Below are 14,353 nucleotides of genomic sequence, written 5' to 3'. Positions count from 1 at the left end.
TCCTATCAAGAGTAGTGAAATTTCTATGAAAACAGCTTTCTTTCCTAAGTTTCCTTTAGGTAAAGATCAACAGAAATGTATTTTATTTGATGGTTTTGTTTTTAAAAAAGATATGCAATATGCATCAATCCTGTGTTCAGTGTAGAACTTTGTCCTAGGCATTGTGGATGGTATTTTATATTTAACAAAAAATGTTTGTTGTTGAGTCATTTCAGTCATGTCCAGCTCTTCATGACACCATTTGGGGTTTCCTTGGCAAAGACACTGGAGTACTTTCCTTTTCCTTCTCTATCTCATTTTATGATGAGGAAATGGAGGCAGACAGGGTTAAGTGATTTGCCCAGGGTCACACAACCAGTGAGTGTCTGAGAGGTCAGATTTGAACTCAAGAAGATGACTTCCTGACTCCAGGCCTAGTGCTGTAACCATTGTGCCACCTACCTTCCCTTCATTAAAATACCTCATGATAAATCTCAGAAATCTCACCTTGTAAAAGACATTCATAATTTTAAGATCAATCTGTGAGAATTTAAACCCTTTTACTAGTTTTTAGAGATTTTTTTTATCATTCTAGATGTTATAGTGAAATCTAAAAATATTAAAATCGTTGTAACATTTTTGTTTATTTTATTTTTAGCCAGAAAGTGAAATTTCAACCACTGCGGATGATTATAGTTCAGAGGTAAGATTAAATGGTCTTGGTGTTTCAGATATCAGAAAGTCAAACTAAGAGTTTTAAATATTTTTAGTGACCCAAACCCTTTCCCCCCTTCCCCTTTAAAATGCATCATCGAGCACTAAAATAAAAAAAAAAAACAACACTTAAATTATTTTATCATATGGTCTCTTTTGAGATTGTTAGTTTTAAATTTATTTGACCAGTGTAAATCTTATTCAACTAGACCTCCTATTATGGTTTCTCTGAGTTTTCCTTATGTGTGTGTATCTATTTATGTATGTATGTGTGTATATGTATGTACACACACACACACACACACACACACACACACATATATATAGCCCCTTATATTACATTCCTAGGATAAATGACTACTGAAAGATTACTACATTTATGTAAAGTAGAATATGCTATATCATTCTCTCTTAATATTTAATATTCTGTTTGGATTCTGGTTATTCATGCTAGTTTTTTATATTGAAAGGAGTGTTGCGATATGGTTGCTCTTTTTTTTAGATAGCAAAGCTAATCTAAAAGTTACATAATTATAAGAAATCTCTTGTTTATACATAAGTAATGTATAAACATGCATCATGTTGTTATTTCATTTATATCTCTTTATTTTATTATTTTCTTTGGTCTAGATACATGGAAGATAGTATTTTTTATCTGAATGTTTCAGTCCCATAATTTGTATCCAGTGACCTAAACACTTAAAGAATATTAATTTCCTTTGGTGTTTAATTTTAAAAGTGTCATGCTTTTACTTGGGGAAGAAAAAAACAAGACCACTTTAAATTAGTTTTAGGCTATAAGGGGAATGAAAAATTTTAATTTAAAAAAATTTTATTTATACAGAAGGATTTATTTAGTATTTGAGTGGAGACATAAAATGATGAGAACATGACTAAAAGTGCTCATTTTTAAGTACTTAAAGTACTTTAAAAGTAATTATAGAAAGGGAAATTAATACTGGAAAATCTGGATATTTATTTTCAAATTTGTCATTTATTTGCATACTGTTATTAAGTGTTAGGAGATTCTAGAAAACATGTTGGGAAATGTAGGAATGATGAAGTACTGCTAAAAATTCAGCATCATCCTAACATAGAGAAGAACTGAACAAACCCCTCCCAAGACAAATAGGAAGTTTTATTAGCAGAAACAAAAAAAAATAGTGATGGGATGACAACACATTTCTATGAAAAATCTTGGCTCTCTTAATAACAGCTTTTAAGGCAATCTTTATCTTGAATTATTCTTTGAGAAATTTTCTACATTCGTAATAGTATACAGAAAACTTCCTAAAGAAAATTATAGCTGTATTTTAAACCATTTGGTAATGGCCCAAAGGGTGTTGCTTGAAGTAAATGAAAACAGAACTTTCAGGAATTTTACATCATTAGATGGCCTTGATCTCAAAAAAGGGCTAGGGGCGGATTGGTGTCATCTGAGAGTGATAAAAGAGAAGAAGGTTGAGCAAGAAAGAAGAAACAAAGACAAGGTTTGGAAAGTAGAAAAGGAAATTAAGAAATAGAAAGCAGTGAGGACCCATCTGTAATTAGGTTGTAGAAGGGGAGTGGGGAGGCTTGAAATTCCAAAGTAGAGAAGTATCATAGTGTGAAATTCCTTCCTTGAATAACAGATTATATTTGCTTTTGGAATTGTGAATTTAATCATTTTTCTCCTGCATAAATGAATCTCATTTGGAACTTCCTTGGGATCCAATCAAACCACATTAAGTCCACCTATGCTAAATCAGGTGATTAGAATGCTCACTGCCTAACTTAGAGCAGCAAAAACACTTAATGTGATCTTTTTTAAAAATCCTTTTTTATTATTGTGATCATGACAAACCTCTGCAAACAAGCATTTCTCCATGAAACGAACAGAAAAAAGAGGACTTATGTAAAGGTATAAATATCTACTATGTACTGCTTGGAGTTTTTTGTATATTTCAAACTTAAGGTGGTAGTTCAGCACTATTTTCCTTATCTGTGTTGCCCTTTGGTTCTCTTCTATTTGTTTTTTTAGTGATTCATTGACCTTTTTCTTTTTTTTCTTTTTAGTATTACTATCACTACCTTTCCAAAACTCCCCCACCAAAAAACTGCCTTCCTCCCTTGTAACAAAGTTTAATCTCACAAACCAGATCCACGAATTGATCATATATGATAATCTTTCAAAAACCAGAAACAGTTATGTCAATCAATCTCCACCCCAGACTTTTCTTCCCTGTTCTTATCCTTCCCTTTCAATTTCTCCTCATCTTTCCTCAGTATCTTTTCCCCTGAATTCCTCCTTTCTAACTTTGCTATTTCTGTTAGAGTACCACCCCATCCTTCTTTTTGCCCATGTTTCTAATCTTGAAGTTATCCATAATACCTCACTCTTGTTTAGCCCTCGTATCCAATTTGCTCATTATTTTTCCTGTGCAGGACACAAATTCTGTTCTCATAATTCTTGCCTCTCTTTTAAACCACTCAGGATCATTGTGTTATGATTCTATGTTCTCCTCAACTTCCACAGGGTCATCTGTCTCATCATCATTATTTTCCTTTGTTTTACAGTATTTATTCACATATCCCTGAAGTCATTTACTAGATCTGGAGACCATATTTCCTTCTGTTAACTTATATTTCCTACTGTTGTTCCTGTTAACTAATCTATTTATGTTCAAGATCTTTGAGATTTCTTCTTCCTAGAATCCTTGGTACCTTTGGTCCTCTTTACCTCCCTTTTCCCCCAGTTTTCCTCATCACTCAGTCTGACTCCCACCCTTCCAATTAAGGTTTCCTTTGGGGTTAGATCCCAAAGCATCTCAGCCTCTTCCCTCTCAGCAATTCATAGATCAGCAGCCTGAGTCTCTGCCCCTGCTGACTTTTGGTGGGTCAGAACTGGCCCTAGCTGAATGTCATGCTCTTCCCTCAGGTTTGATGGAGTACTGCACAGCTCCCCACGGGGACAACACCCTGTCCCGGTAGCCTTCCCTGCTCTTCCTGTTACTTGGTTCTTTAGCCCAGCCCCAGCAGCTCAGAGCCTGCTGGTCTGGGTTTTTCAGAGCTTTGCAGCATTGATGAGTCCAGGTTGCAGCATGCTTTTGCTCTGGAAGGGCTTCAGCCTCGCTGGCCATTGGGGTCTCCACAGCCTGGAGTCAGGGTTTCTGTGGCACTGAAAGGAAGAAGGTGGGGGGGGGTGAGGTATGTTTTCATGTAAGACTGTGTTCTTGGGTCTACTACTACAACCTCAATGGCAGTATCATGGGAGATAGGGGAAGGGTATGGAATGAACTCAGGGTTATTGAGCTTCAGTCCTGGGTTTGGGGTTTTTGTTTTTAATCTTCTTTTGTATTCTTATTGTCCTAGACCATAGAAACAGCTGAAGTTGCTTTATCTTTGGCATATATCTGTTTGGGGGAGGTTTGAGAGGTCCTGGGGATCAGAGAAAATGTCTGGTTCACCATCTTGTCGCTCACATGACCTGGATATATCTGGTTTGGGTGAGTCTTACTTCTTAGTCTCTCTTGTTGCCAGTCCCCTCTCTCCATTCACACCACTAGGGATGCCTCAGCTATTGCACTAGCCTCTTGCTGATCTTTCTGCCTTCAGGCTCTCCTTTCTAGTCCACCCCCCACAAAGCTGACACATTGGCAGTCCTAATAGAGGCCTGATCTATCACTCTTTCAGTCCTGTATCCAGGCAGACTCCTTCCTCTTCATTCTTCATTCCTCGTAGACTTCAGGCGGGCCTCAGCCCACTTTTCCTGGCTTGATGCCCGTCCTTCATCAGCATTTTTCGTGCACATGAAATCCCTGCCCAGCATTCTGATATGTCTCTCATGCCCAACATTGGTGCCTGCCTGTCCTGACCCCTCCGGGTTCTGGTTCTCCTCGCAGAAGTTACTTCATAAATGCTTTTTTTTTATATCTCTCCAGTGCAGTGTAAGCTTCTTGAAGGCAGGATCTTTTTTTCATTTTTACCCTCTTTTGACTTTTCTTCTTTTGGAAAATGAGGCTTTAAACTTCAACAGCCTTAAATACCTCTCCCACTCTTTGTAATTTTTAACAGATATTTGACAGTAGCTCAGCATCATATCTGCAGGTTCTTTAAGTTTCTGTTAGTCTGTTTGGGCCCCATGACTTTATCTTTTCAAGAGCAGCTTACTATAGCATCCTCTGATTACTTCCCAATGAGTCATTTTTGTTCTGTCATTTTTCATCCAGAGATCATGAACAGAGGCAAAATAAGAGCTGAGTGCTTCTGCCCTCCCTCGATTTCCCCTTACCTCATCAGCCCAGCTGTGGCCCTGAGGGAAGTCACATTCTACTAGGGATGTAGAAATATATGCCATGGGTTCTTAACCATTTGTGTGTGTGCAGTGGACCCCTTTTGCAGTCTGTGGACTCCTCCCCCCACCCATTTATTTAGAATTTAATTATTTCCCAAAATACATGTAAAAACAAATTTTAGTATCAGTTTTTAAAACTTTGTGTTCCAAATTCTCTTCCTCCCTACCTCACCTTAAGAACTCAAGCAGTTTAATGTAAGATACATGTGGATTCCTCTTTAGAATAATATTTTTAAATGAAACATGCTGACTGGGTCCACAATAATTATGTTGTATTATGAGCATGGTATAATCTCAGCTGGGCCCTCACCGTAGCAAGGCAGCCCTTTACACCTCCTTAATTGACTCACTACCCCTCCTACAACAATGGCTTTTCCAAACTTTTTTATCCCTTCTGAATCCTCCCATGGCTCTCCTCCCCTCACCCTCAGTGGAGAACTTTAGGTCATATTTCACTGCAAAAATGAAGGCCATTCTCCAAGAGCTTTCTTTTCTCCCCTGGCTTATCACATCACTCAGATGCCTTCCACCACTTTCACCTTCTTCACACCTGTCTCCCATGAAAGGATGACCCTTCTCCTTGCTGTGGCAGACCCCTCTACAAACATAGGTGTTTGTTCCATCCCATCTTCTCCATAGCAGTTGCCCCCTCTGTCATCCCCACTCTCTCACTAATCTTCATTCTTTCCCTGTTTACTGGTGGCTTTCCTACTGCCTACAAGCACACCCATGTCTCCCCCATCTTTAAACAACTCTCACTTGATCCCTCCCTTCCTCTAGCTACCCTTCCATGCCTCCGCTCCCTTTTGTGGCTAAACTCCTGGAGAAGTCCGTCTCTAACTGGTGCCTCCACTTCCCTTCTTTCTTCTCACTCTCTTCTCACAATTCTGCAGACTGGTTTCCAATCTCATCATTCAGTTGGCATGGCTGGCTCCAAAGATAAAAGTGATCTCTGAGTCGCCAAATGCAGTGACCTTTTCTCAGTCCTCATTCTTCTTGCCCTCTCTGCAGCCTGCGGTACTGTCTCCTTGATACTTTCTTCCGTTTAGGTTTTCACGAGAGTCCTCTTTCCTGATTCTGTCCCCAGTTATCTAATCATTCCTTCTCAGTCCTTTGCTGGATCTTCATCCAGGGCTTCCCACTAACTGTGGGTGAGAACTCCCCTTGAGTCTGTCCTTGGCCTTCATTTCTCCCCTTTTACTACTTCACTTGGGGATCACATCAGCTTCTTTGGATTCAGTTATCATCTTCTGCACTAATGATTCCCAGATCTGCTTATCCAGCCCTGACTTCTCAGCTGACCCTAAACCTCACATCTCTAACTGCCTATTGGACGTCTCAAAACTGGATGGTTTATAAGGTATCCTAAACTCACCATATCTAAAACTGAACTTCTCTTTTCCCCAAAGCCCTCCCCTCTTTCTAACCCTCCCTATTACTATTGAAGGCACCATCATCCTCCCAGTCACCCAGACTCACAACCTCGAAGTCATCCTCAACTCCTCACTCTCTTCTCATCCCTCATATACAATGATTCATTTACCAAGACCTGCCATTTCTACCATCATAACATCTTCCTTATAGACCCTCTTCTCTTCTTATGCTGCTACCACTCCACGTCAGCTCATCAAACCTCACACCTGTACTATTGCCATAGCCTGCTGGTTGGTCTCCTTGTTGTAAGCTTCTCTCCTCTTCAGTCCACTGTGATCTTCCTAAAGCACAAGTCTGACCATGTCTCCCCCCACCCCCACTATTCAGTAAATTCCATTTCCTGACTACAACCATTTTCACTGCCCTCCATGGCTAGAACTCTCTCCCTCCTCATCTCCATACCCTGGCTTCCTTTAAATCTCAGCTAAAATCTTACCTTGGGGCAGTTAGTTGGCACAGTGTATAAAGCACTAGCCCTGGAATCAGGAGGACCTGAGTTCAAATCTCACCTCCAGATAATTACTAGCTGTGTGACCCTAGGCAAGTCACTTAACCCCAGTTGCCTTAAACATCCAGGGCCATCTCCATTCATCCCAATGTATATTTTGCCACTGGACCTGGATAACTCTGAAGGAGGGAGTGAGGTTGGTGACCTTGCACAGCCGTGCCTCACTTAAATCCAATTCACTGCAAATCATGACATCTGTCCTGGTCTTCTTTGAGAAGGAAGGACAAACAACAACAACTACAAAATCCCACCTACAAGAAGCCTTTCCCCATTCTTTTTAATCTTAGTGCATTCCCTCTGAGATTATCTCCAATTTACATAGTTGTTTGCCTATTGTCTCACTGTTACCTGCTTGAGAGCAAGGGACTGTTTTTTGTCTTAGTTGGCATCCTCAGAATATAATAAAAGCCAAGCCAGTGCCTGGCATCAAGTAGGTGCTTAATAAATAAAATGCTTGTTTACTGATAAAGGAAATGAATTCTATTAAAATACAGTTATCAAATATAAAAGAAAAACAAGCCCATGGGCCCCATGTTAAGAACAGCTGATATACACAGTTAAGTAAATACAAAGTAATGTCTGGGGTGAGAGGCTCACTGACAGAACTAGTAAGATAAGGAAAAGCATCAGGCCTCAGAACTAAGTCTTGAAGGAAGATGGGGCTTCCAGGCAGGGGAGATAAGGAAGGAGAGCATGACAGGCACAGGGGCCCGAGCAGAGCTATTGGGGGGTGGGGGGTGGGAGGTGGCATATGAGCAACATTTTAAGTAGCCAAGAGTGCATGCGGGAGACTAATGGGAAATAAAGCCGGTTAAATTGTGGAGAGCTTAGTTATTCTAAAGTGAAATTCTGCAGAAATTTCAGAATTTTAGACATATCCAACTGACAAGTTTTCTGTAGGAAAAATATATTTCCATTAGCTGTGGATTCATATTTAAATTCATAACATATTAAGAAATTGTTCTTATACAGGTAAATGGTTGCAGTTTGATGAGAGCAGATATTCCTACAAATTTATTAATGGTATAGTATTACAAGTTATCTAATAATAATAACAACGTTTCATACTAAAGAGTACTTACCTACTGGCTTACTAATCAATCAGTCTTTTCTTCTGCATGTGGTGCTATCTTTGTGATGTATATGTGCCTTTAACTTCATATTAAACATTCACTTTTTGTTAAAAAGCTTAACATTAACAGAATATATAACTATTCTTTGTCAGAATTTTTGAGATGCAAATTACATTAACCACACAACAAATCAATAAGGCCTTAGATGATGTTACTTTTCAATGCTATTTAGTATGGAAGTTAGCATTTGAATAAGCTCTCCCTGAGGAATGCTATAAGTACTGATTTTTAAGAAACTTGGATTGATTTAGGAAGAAGAATTTGGAGTTGGTGAGTCTTATTCTGAACAAGGAGCACAGTACCCTTCGACACGACTAGAGATGATGGAGAATGAATTGGCTGGGAAACAGCAAGAGATTGAAGAACTAAACAGAGAACTAGAGGAAATGAGGGCAGCATATGGCACAGAAGGATTGCAACAGGTATACTTACCTTATGTTGCTTTCTGTTTATTACTTATCAAAACAGAAACCTTAATATCAATTATTAGTGCATGACTATTGTTTAGTGCATGTACATTGAAGTTATAGTTATCCTAATGTAAAATGGACACACAACACATATTTCATTTCATACTCCATAGTCACAGTTTTCAGGCCTTGTATGTTGTTCGGATAATATTCAGAAAAAAAATCTTAGAGTGATTTATGTTATTTTTAAGTATGTAATAAGAAAACCATTATTCTTTAGGCTTTCCTGATCTCAGCCTGCCCAAAGAATGAGTTCTTGCTGGGACTGACCAGGTTTTCTGTATACCATAGGCTATTTAGATATACCTACCTAAATAGATATATATTTAGATATACATATATATAGATATATCTAAATATATACATATTTAGATATATAAAGGATGAAAATGTATCATTTACTTCTTGATTTAAAAATACTGGAGTGGCTTGCCATTTCCTTCTCCAACTCATTTTACAGATGAAGAAACTGAGGCAAACAGGATTAAGTGACTTGCCCAGGGTCACAGAGCCACTAAGTGTCAGATTTGAACTGAAGAAGTTGAGTCTTCCTGACTCCAGGTCCGGAGCTCTATGCACTCTGCCACCTAGTGGCCCCACTTTTAATAATTACAATCATAAATTTGTATAGTGCTTCATGATTTACATAGTTCTTCTAAAAAAACTTTTCAAGTTCTTAAAGTTCTTTTAAAAAAACTATTTATAGGGGGCAGCTAGGTGGCGCAGTGGATAAAGCACCGGCCCTGGATTCAGGAGGACCTGAGTTCAAATCTGGCCTCAGACACTTGACACTTAACTAGCTGTGTGACCCTGGGCAAGTTACTTAACCCCCATTGCCCCGTAAAACAACAACAACAACAACAACAACAACAACAACAAAAAACCCCAACTATTTATATAACCCTGTGAGGTAGGTTGAGTAGATGATGTTATTCCCTTGTAACCAATGAATAAAGTGACGCTCAGAGACAGCATGAAGATCACACACCTAGTCAGTGATAGAAGCAAGCCTGGATCCCAGGTTTTCTGGCTTTATATCTTTTACTATATTTCCTCTATCATCTGGTAATAACAGTGTAGAAAACCTTTGTTTTGTAGCAATCCACATAGAAAAATGTGGCTTAAAACACTGTCATGGTATAGCTGGTGTGTGAGTTCTTAGGGTGCCCATCTACTTTATTGGGTGAACACTGGTGACAAGCCTGTTCTCCTTAGGATACAATGAAAAAGAGAGGAGGACATCGCTTTGTAGTGAGAGTGACACTACTGATCATTACAATTCCTGCCAGAAGCAAGTGCTGTTGAATATTCCTTAGTAGGTATTCATAATCAAGAGTAGGGTTATGCCACTAATGTTGTGTTTACTTGACATCTCAAGAATGGAAATGAGGGGAAGTAGAGTTTTCTTTTTCCTAGTGGAGAGTTAATAGATCTTTTTCTTTGGGGGTGGAACTAGGAAATCAAAATACTTTTCAGTTAAAATAATTAGTCAAAACATCTCATCTACTGTTTTAAAAGATAGATAGATAGGTAGATAGATACCCCCTATTTGTCAAGACCATCAAGAAGGCAGCATATTCCAAAAAGCTCCCATGGTAATCAATTCTAGTGTTTAACAGTTTTCACTGAAAACATATCATGAGTATATTTAATGGTTTTTCTAGTCTTATATTTTAATTTTTCCACAAGTATTGGAATATGCCAAAACAAAGAATTTCTGCGACTACGTGTTTACATCCTACTTGTATCATATTATTGCATTAGTAATAATATTACCCATTATGTGGAAAGAGGAATACAGGCTTTTGCTGTTGGATGATTTACAGCATGTTTTACATTATTGAATATTTTAAAGGTTCTTAACTTATGTAAAAGAATTTTGCTATGAAGTTGCCTATGAAATCATTTTCAAGGATGCCTTATTTAAATCATTACCTCCAAATTTAAAAAGAAAAAACAAAATTCTCTATTTTCTCTCTCTAAATGACCAGTAATAATTCCCCCTTTACTATAAAATCTCTTGGTAGGGAATTCTCATTTCCTCTATGATTTTGTTTTTCTAACTAGACTAAAAAACCCAGGACCTAGTTTTTTAATTAACTTTACTAGGAAAATCACTTTAAAAATCATTCAGCTTTATGGCTAACATTGCTCTCAAATATCTTATTTCTTATACATGTATATGTCCAGAATGGAAGATTTATTACTTTAATTATGGGTGAAATAATGTTTTCCTTTGAAAGCTCCTATTGGGGTGTGTGTGTGTGTGTGTGTGTAATACATAGAGAAGAAATTTTGTGTAAAATCAGAGTTATTTCCATTAGAAAGAATGCAAAGCAAATTAACATTGTGAAGTTTATTCAGGGAAAATATAAATTCACAATTATAGATTTAATATTCTTACCTTTTGGGAGTTGTTTAAAAGATATAGAGTGATTTTTAAGCCATTAAATATTCTGTTGTCAAGGTGAAAAATATTGACTGTCAACAATACAGATATTATCACTTAAAAATAAAATATAATAAGTACCTTGTATATCATTGGCATTAAAAACATTGGAAACGTAGTCAAGGGCTTTCTCTATATTAGTAAAATGGAGACACTATAGATCAGTTTCTCTGTTTTCCTGATCACATGGATATGAGTATTCTCACCATTGTTACAGATAATAGTGGGACAGCTAAGTGGTGCAATGGATGGAACACTGGCCCTGAAGTTGGGAGGACCTGAATTCAAACCTCACCTCAGACACTTACTAGCTGTGTGACCCTGGGCAAGTCACTTTACCCCAATTGTCTTAAACAGCCAGGTCCATCTCCAGTTGTCCTGATGTGCTCTGGAGGAGAGAGTGAGGTTGGTGACTTTGCAGAGTCCTTCCTCACTCAAATCCAATTCACTGCAAGTTATGACATCACCTGATGTCATGGTCTTCTTTGAGAAAGACAACAACAACAGATACCAGTCCATTCATGCCTTGTCATCCTTTGCAGTACTTGTTCATGTCTGTGCATAAATCTTCTCTGGAATCAGTCAGTTAACAAGCATTTACCTCCTGTGCTCCAGACACTGTGCTAAGCACTGGGGATACAAAGAAGGGCCCCAGAAAGTCCCTGTTCTTCAGGAGTTCAGTCTAATGAAGAAACAACATGCAAATGGCTCTGTACAAACAAGGTCTGTGAGGATAAGTTAGAGAGAATCAATAGGAGGGAGGCATTGGCTTTATGAGGGATGGGGAAAGGGTTCTCCTAGAAGACGGGATTTTAGCTAAGACTTCAAGGAAGCCAGAAGGACCAGAAGATGAAGATGAGGAGGAAGAGAATCCCAAGCAGACTGCTAATAAAAATACCTGGAGTTAGGAGATGCCGTGTTTTCTGTGACAAACTACAAGTATGCTGGTGTCACTGGATGCAGAATATAAGAAGACTGCAAACGGCCAGGTTGGGGATGACTTTAATAACCAAACTGATCATTTTATAGGTTATCCTAGAGGTAATAGGGAGCCACTGGAGTTTATTGAGGAGTGGAAGTGAGATCTGGGAGGTAACACAGTCAGACCTGCCCTTTAGGAATATCACTTTTACAGCTAGGAGGAAGATGGACTGGAGAGGACAGAGCCTTGAAGCAGGAAGACAAACCAGTACAGTCAGTAGGCTATTGCAGCAGTCCAGCTGTGAGGCAGTAAGAGTCAGGACCAGGGTAGCAGTGTCAGAGAAGATGGCCTTTATGAGAAATATTATGATGGTTAGAAATAATAGGCCTTGGCACAAAATTGCAGATGAGGGAGGAAGAGAGAAGAGGTGAGGATAACACCTAGGATAGGAGCCCGGGTGACTGCCCTCAATAGTAATAGGTAAAGTTAAGAAGAGGAGAAGGCTTCGAGGACAAGATGAATTCCGTTTTAGACATGTTGAGTTCAAAATCCTGATGAGACATCCAGTTCAAGATATCTGCTAGGCCATTGGAGATGTGACTCAGGCCAGATGAGAGGTTAGGGCTGGATGGGTGGATTTGGGAATCATCAGCATGGTGATGATAATGAGCTCCCTGGCATCTGAGGTGATCACTAAGTGAAGTTAATTTAGAGCAGGGTTTGGCAAACGATGGCCCATGGACCAAATCCGGCCTGCAGCCTGCTTTTGTAGAGCCTGTGAGCTAAGACAATGCTTACATTTATAAGTAAAATTTTATTTTATTTAAAAAGGTAAAAGCTGGTCTTACTTCACAGGCTTTAGTTCACAGTTCTTAGGCCTGCCAGGCCTAGAAAAAGAAGGAAGCAGCCTGCCGCCTGCAGTTTGCCCATCCTTGCCATAGAGGAAAAAGTGAAGGCCAAGGACAGACTCAAGGGGAGCTCTCACCCACAGTTAGTGGGAAGCCCTGGATGAAGATCCAGCAAAGGACTGAGAAGGAATGATTAGATAACTGGGGACAGAATCAGGAAAGAGGACTCTCGTGAAAACCTAAACAGAAGAAAGAATCAAGGAGAAGGGGGTGACGGACAGTACCGCAGGCTGCAGAGAGGGCAAGAAGAATGAGGACTGAGAAAAGGCCACTGCATTTGGCGACTCAGAGATCACTTTTATCTTTGGAGCCAGCCATGCCAACTGAATGATGAGATTGGAAACCAGTCCGCAGAAATGTGAGAAGAGAGTGAGAAGAAAGAAGGGAAGTGGAGGCACCCGTTAGTGACGGACTTCTCCAGGAGTTTAGCCACAAAAGGGAGCGGAGGCATGGAAGGGTAGCTAGAGGAAGGGAGGGATCAAGTGAGAGTTGTTTAAAGATGGGGGAGACATGGGTGTGCTTCTAGGCAGTAGGAAAGCCACCAATAAACAGGGAAAGATTGAAGATTAGTGAGAAAGTGGGGATGATAGAGTGGGCAATTATGCTGGAGAGGATGGGATCAAGGAGAAGAAGACCGATCCTGTATTGTTTTCTTATCGGTCCTATTTACAATTAGTTTTGTTCTGTAACTGCTTGCTTGAGTCATGCTTTGTCTCTGAACTTAGTTCAGAATTCGGCTGCCTATAATGGGTCAAGTCTATAAATCCAGCTTTCCTGCCTCAAGGAATTTAAGTGACCTTGGGAATGTGTGTGAATTCCAGGGAGCCAGGCCCGATATCTTTGCTCCACCAAGCTATCCTTCAGAGATACCTGGTTTGCTCTCCAGAAGTCTGGGCCGCTATCTTGCACTTGTACTTGAAGAAAGGGCACTTCTTAGTCTCATGAGAGACTAGCGTCATGCTATTCCCTGCACTTCGGCTCTGTAGCTGTGTTGGCCCCAATCCCATGATGTCATATACCTTGTTCTGTTCTTTACTCTCCAAAACCTGTATGAAGAGAACTGTCCTTTTCCTTGGGGCCTTTGGCATAAATGGAGTCAAGCCATCGACCCATTTATTGACAGGTAGCATGGCCCTGCTAATAAATGTTATCTTTTTTTTTTTTGGCAGGGCAGTGAGGGTTAAGTGACTTGCCTAGAGTCACACAGCTAGTGTCAAGTGTCTGAGGCCAGATTTGAACTTGGGTCCTCTTGAATCCAGGGTCACTGCTTTATCCACTGTACCACCTAGCTGCCCCTCCCCCCCCTTTTTTGATAAGTGTTATCTTGACCAGTGATCTGCCTCATTTTACCATCTTGTTAAATTCATCATGAGGCAGCTATGGAGGCAAAAGTGGTGGAAGGCATCTGAGTAATGAGATAAGGAGCAGAGAAAAAAGAGCTCTTGGAGAATGGCCTTAATTATTTCAGTGAAATATGAGGCAAAGTTCTCCTCTGAGGGTGGG

At 39.6% G+C, this 14,353-nt stretch overlaps 1 protein-coding gene across 3 annotated transcripts in view; it reads left to right on the top strand.

The window, feature by feature from the left end:
* The window catches only part of AKAP9 (A-kinase anchoring protein 9), a 177,508-nt gene that overhangs the window by 41,042 nt on the left and 122,113 nt on the right, over window positions 1–14,353 (top strand). For 2 of the 3 annotated variants that reach the window (XM_043967276.1, XM_043967274.1), the window contains exons 3-4: window positions 638–682; window positions 8,353–8,523. In XM_043967276.1, the coding sequence (XP_043823211.1) occupies window positions 638–682; window positions 8,353–8,523 (216 nt within the window). Of the gene's footprint in view, window positions 1–637; window positions 683–7,940; window positions 7,992–8,352; window positions 8,524–14,353 lie in introns of all 3 variants that reach the window. The other variant, XM_043967275.1, reaches the window with a different exon arrangement.

The sequence above is a fragment of the Dromiciops gliroides genome, chromosome 5, assembly GCF_019393635.1.
Source record: "Dromiciops gliroides isolate mDroGli1 chromosome 5, mDroGli1.pri, whole genome shotgun sequence".
NCBI lineage: Eukaryota > Metazoa > Chordata > Mammalia > Microbiotheria > Microbiotheriidae > Dromiciops > Dromiciops gliroides.
Note: the sequence above shows the minus strand (reverse complement) of the source record. Positions and strands in the feature narration are given on the sequence as shown.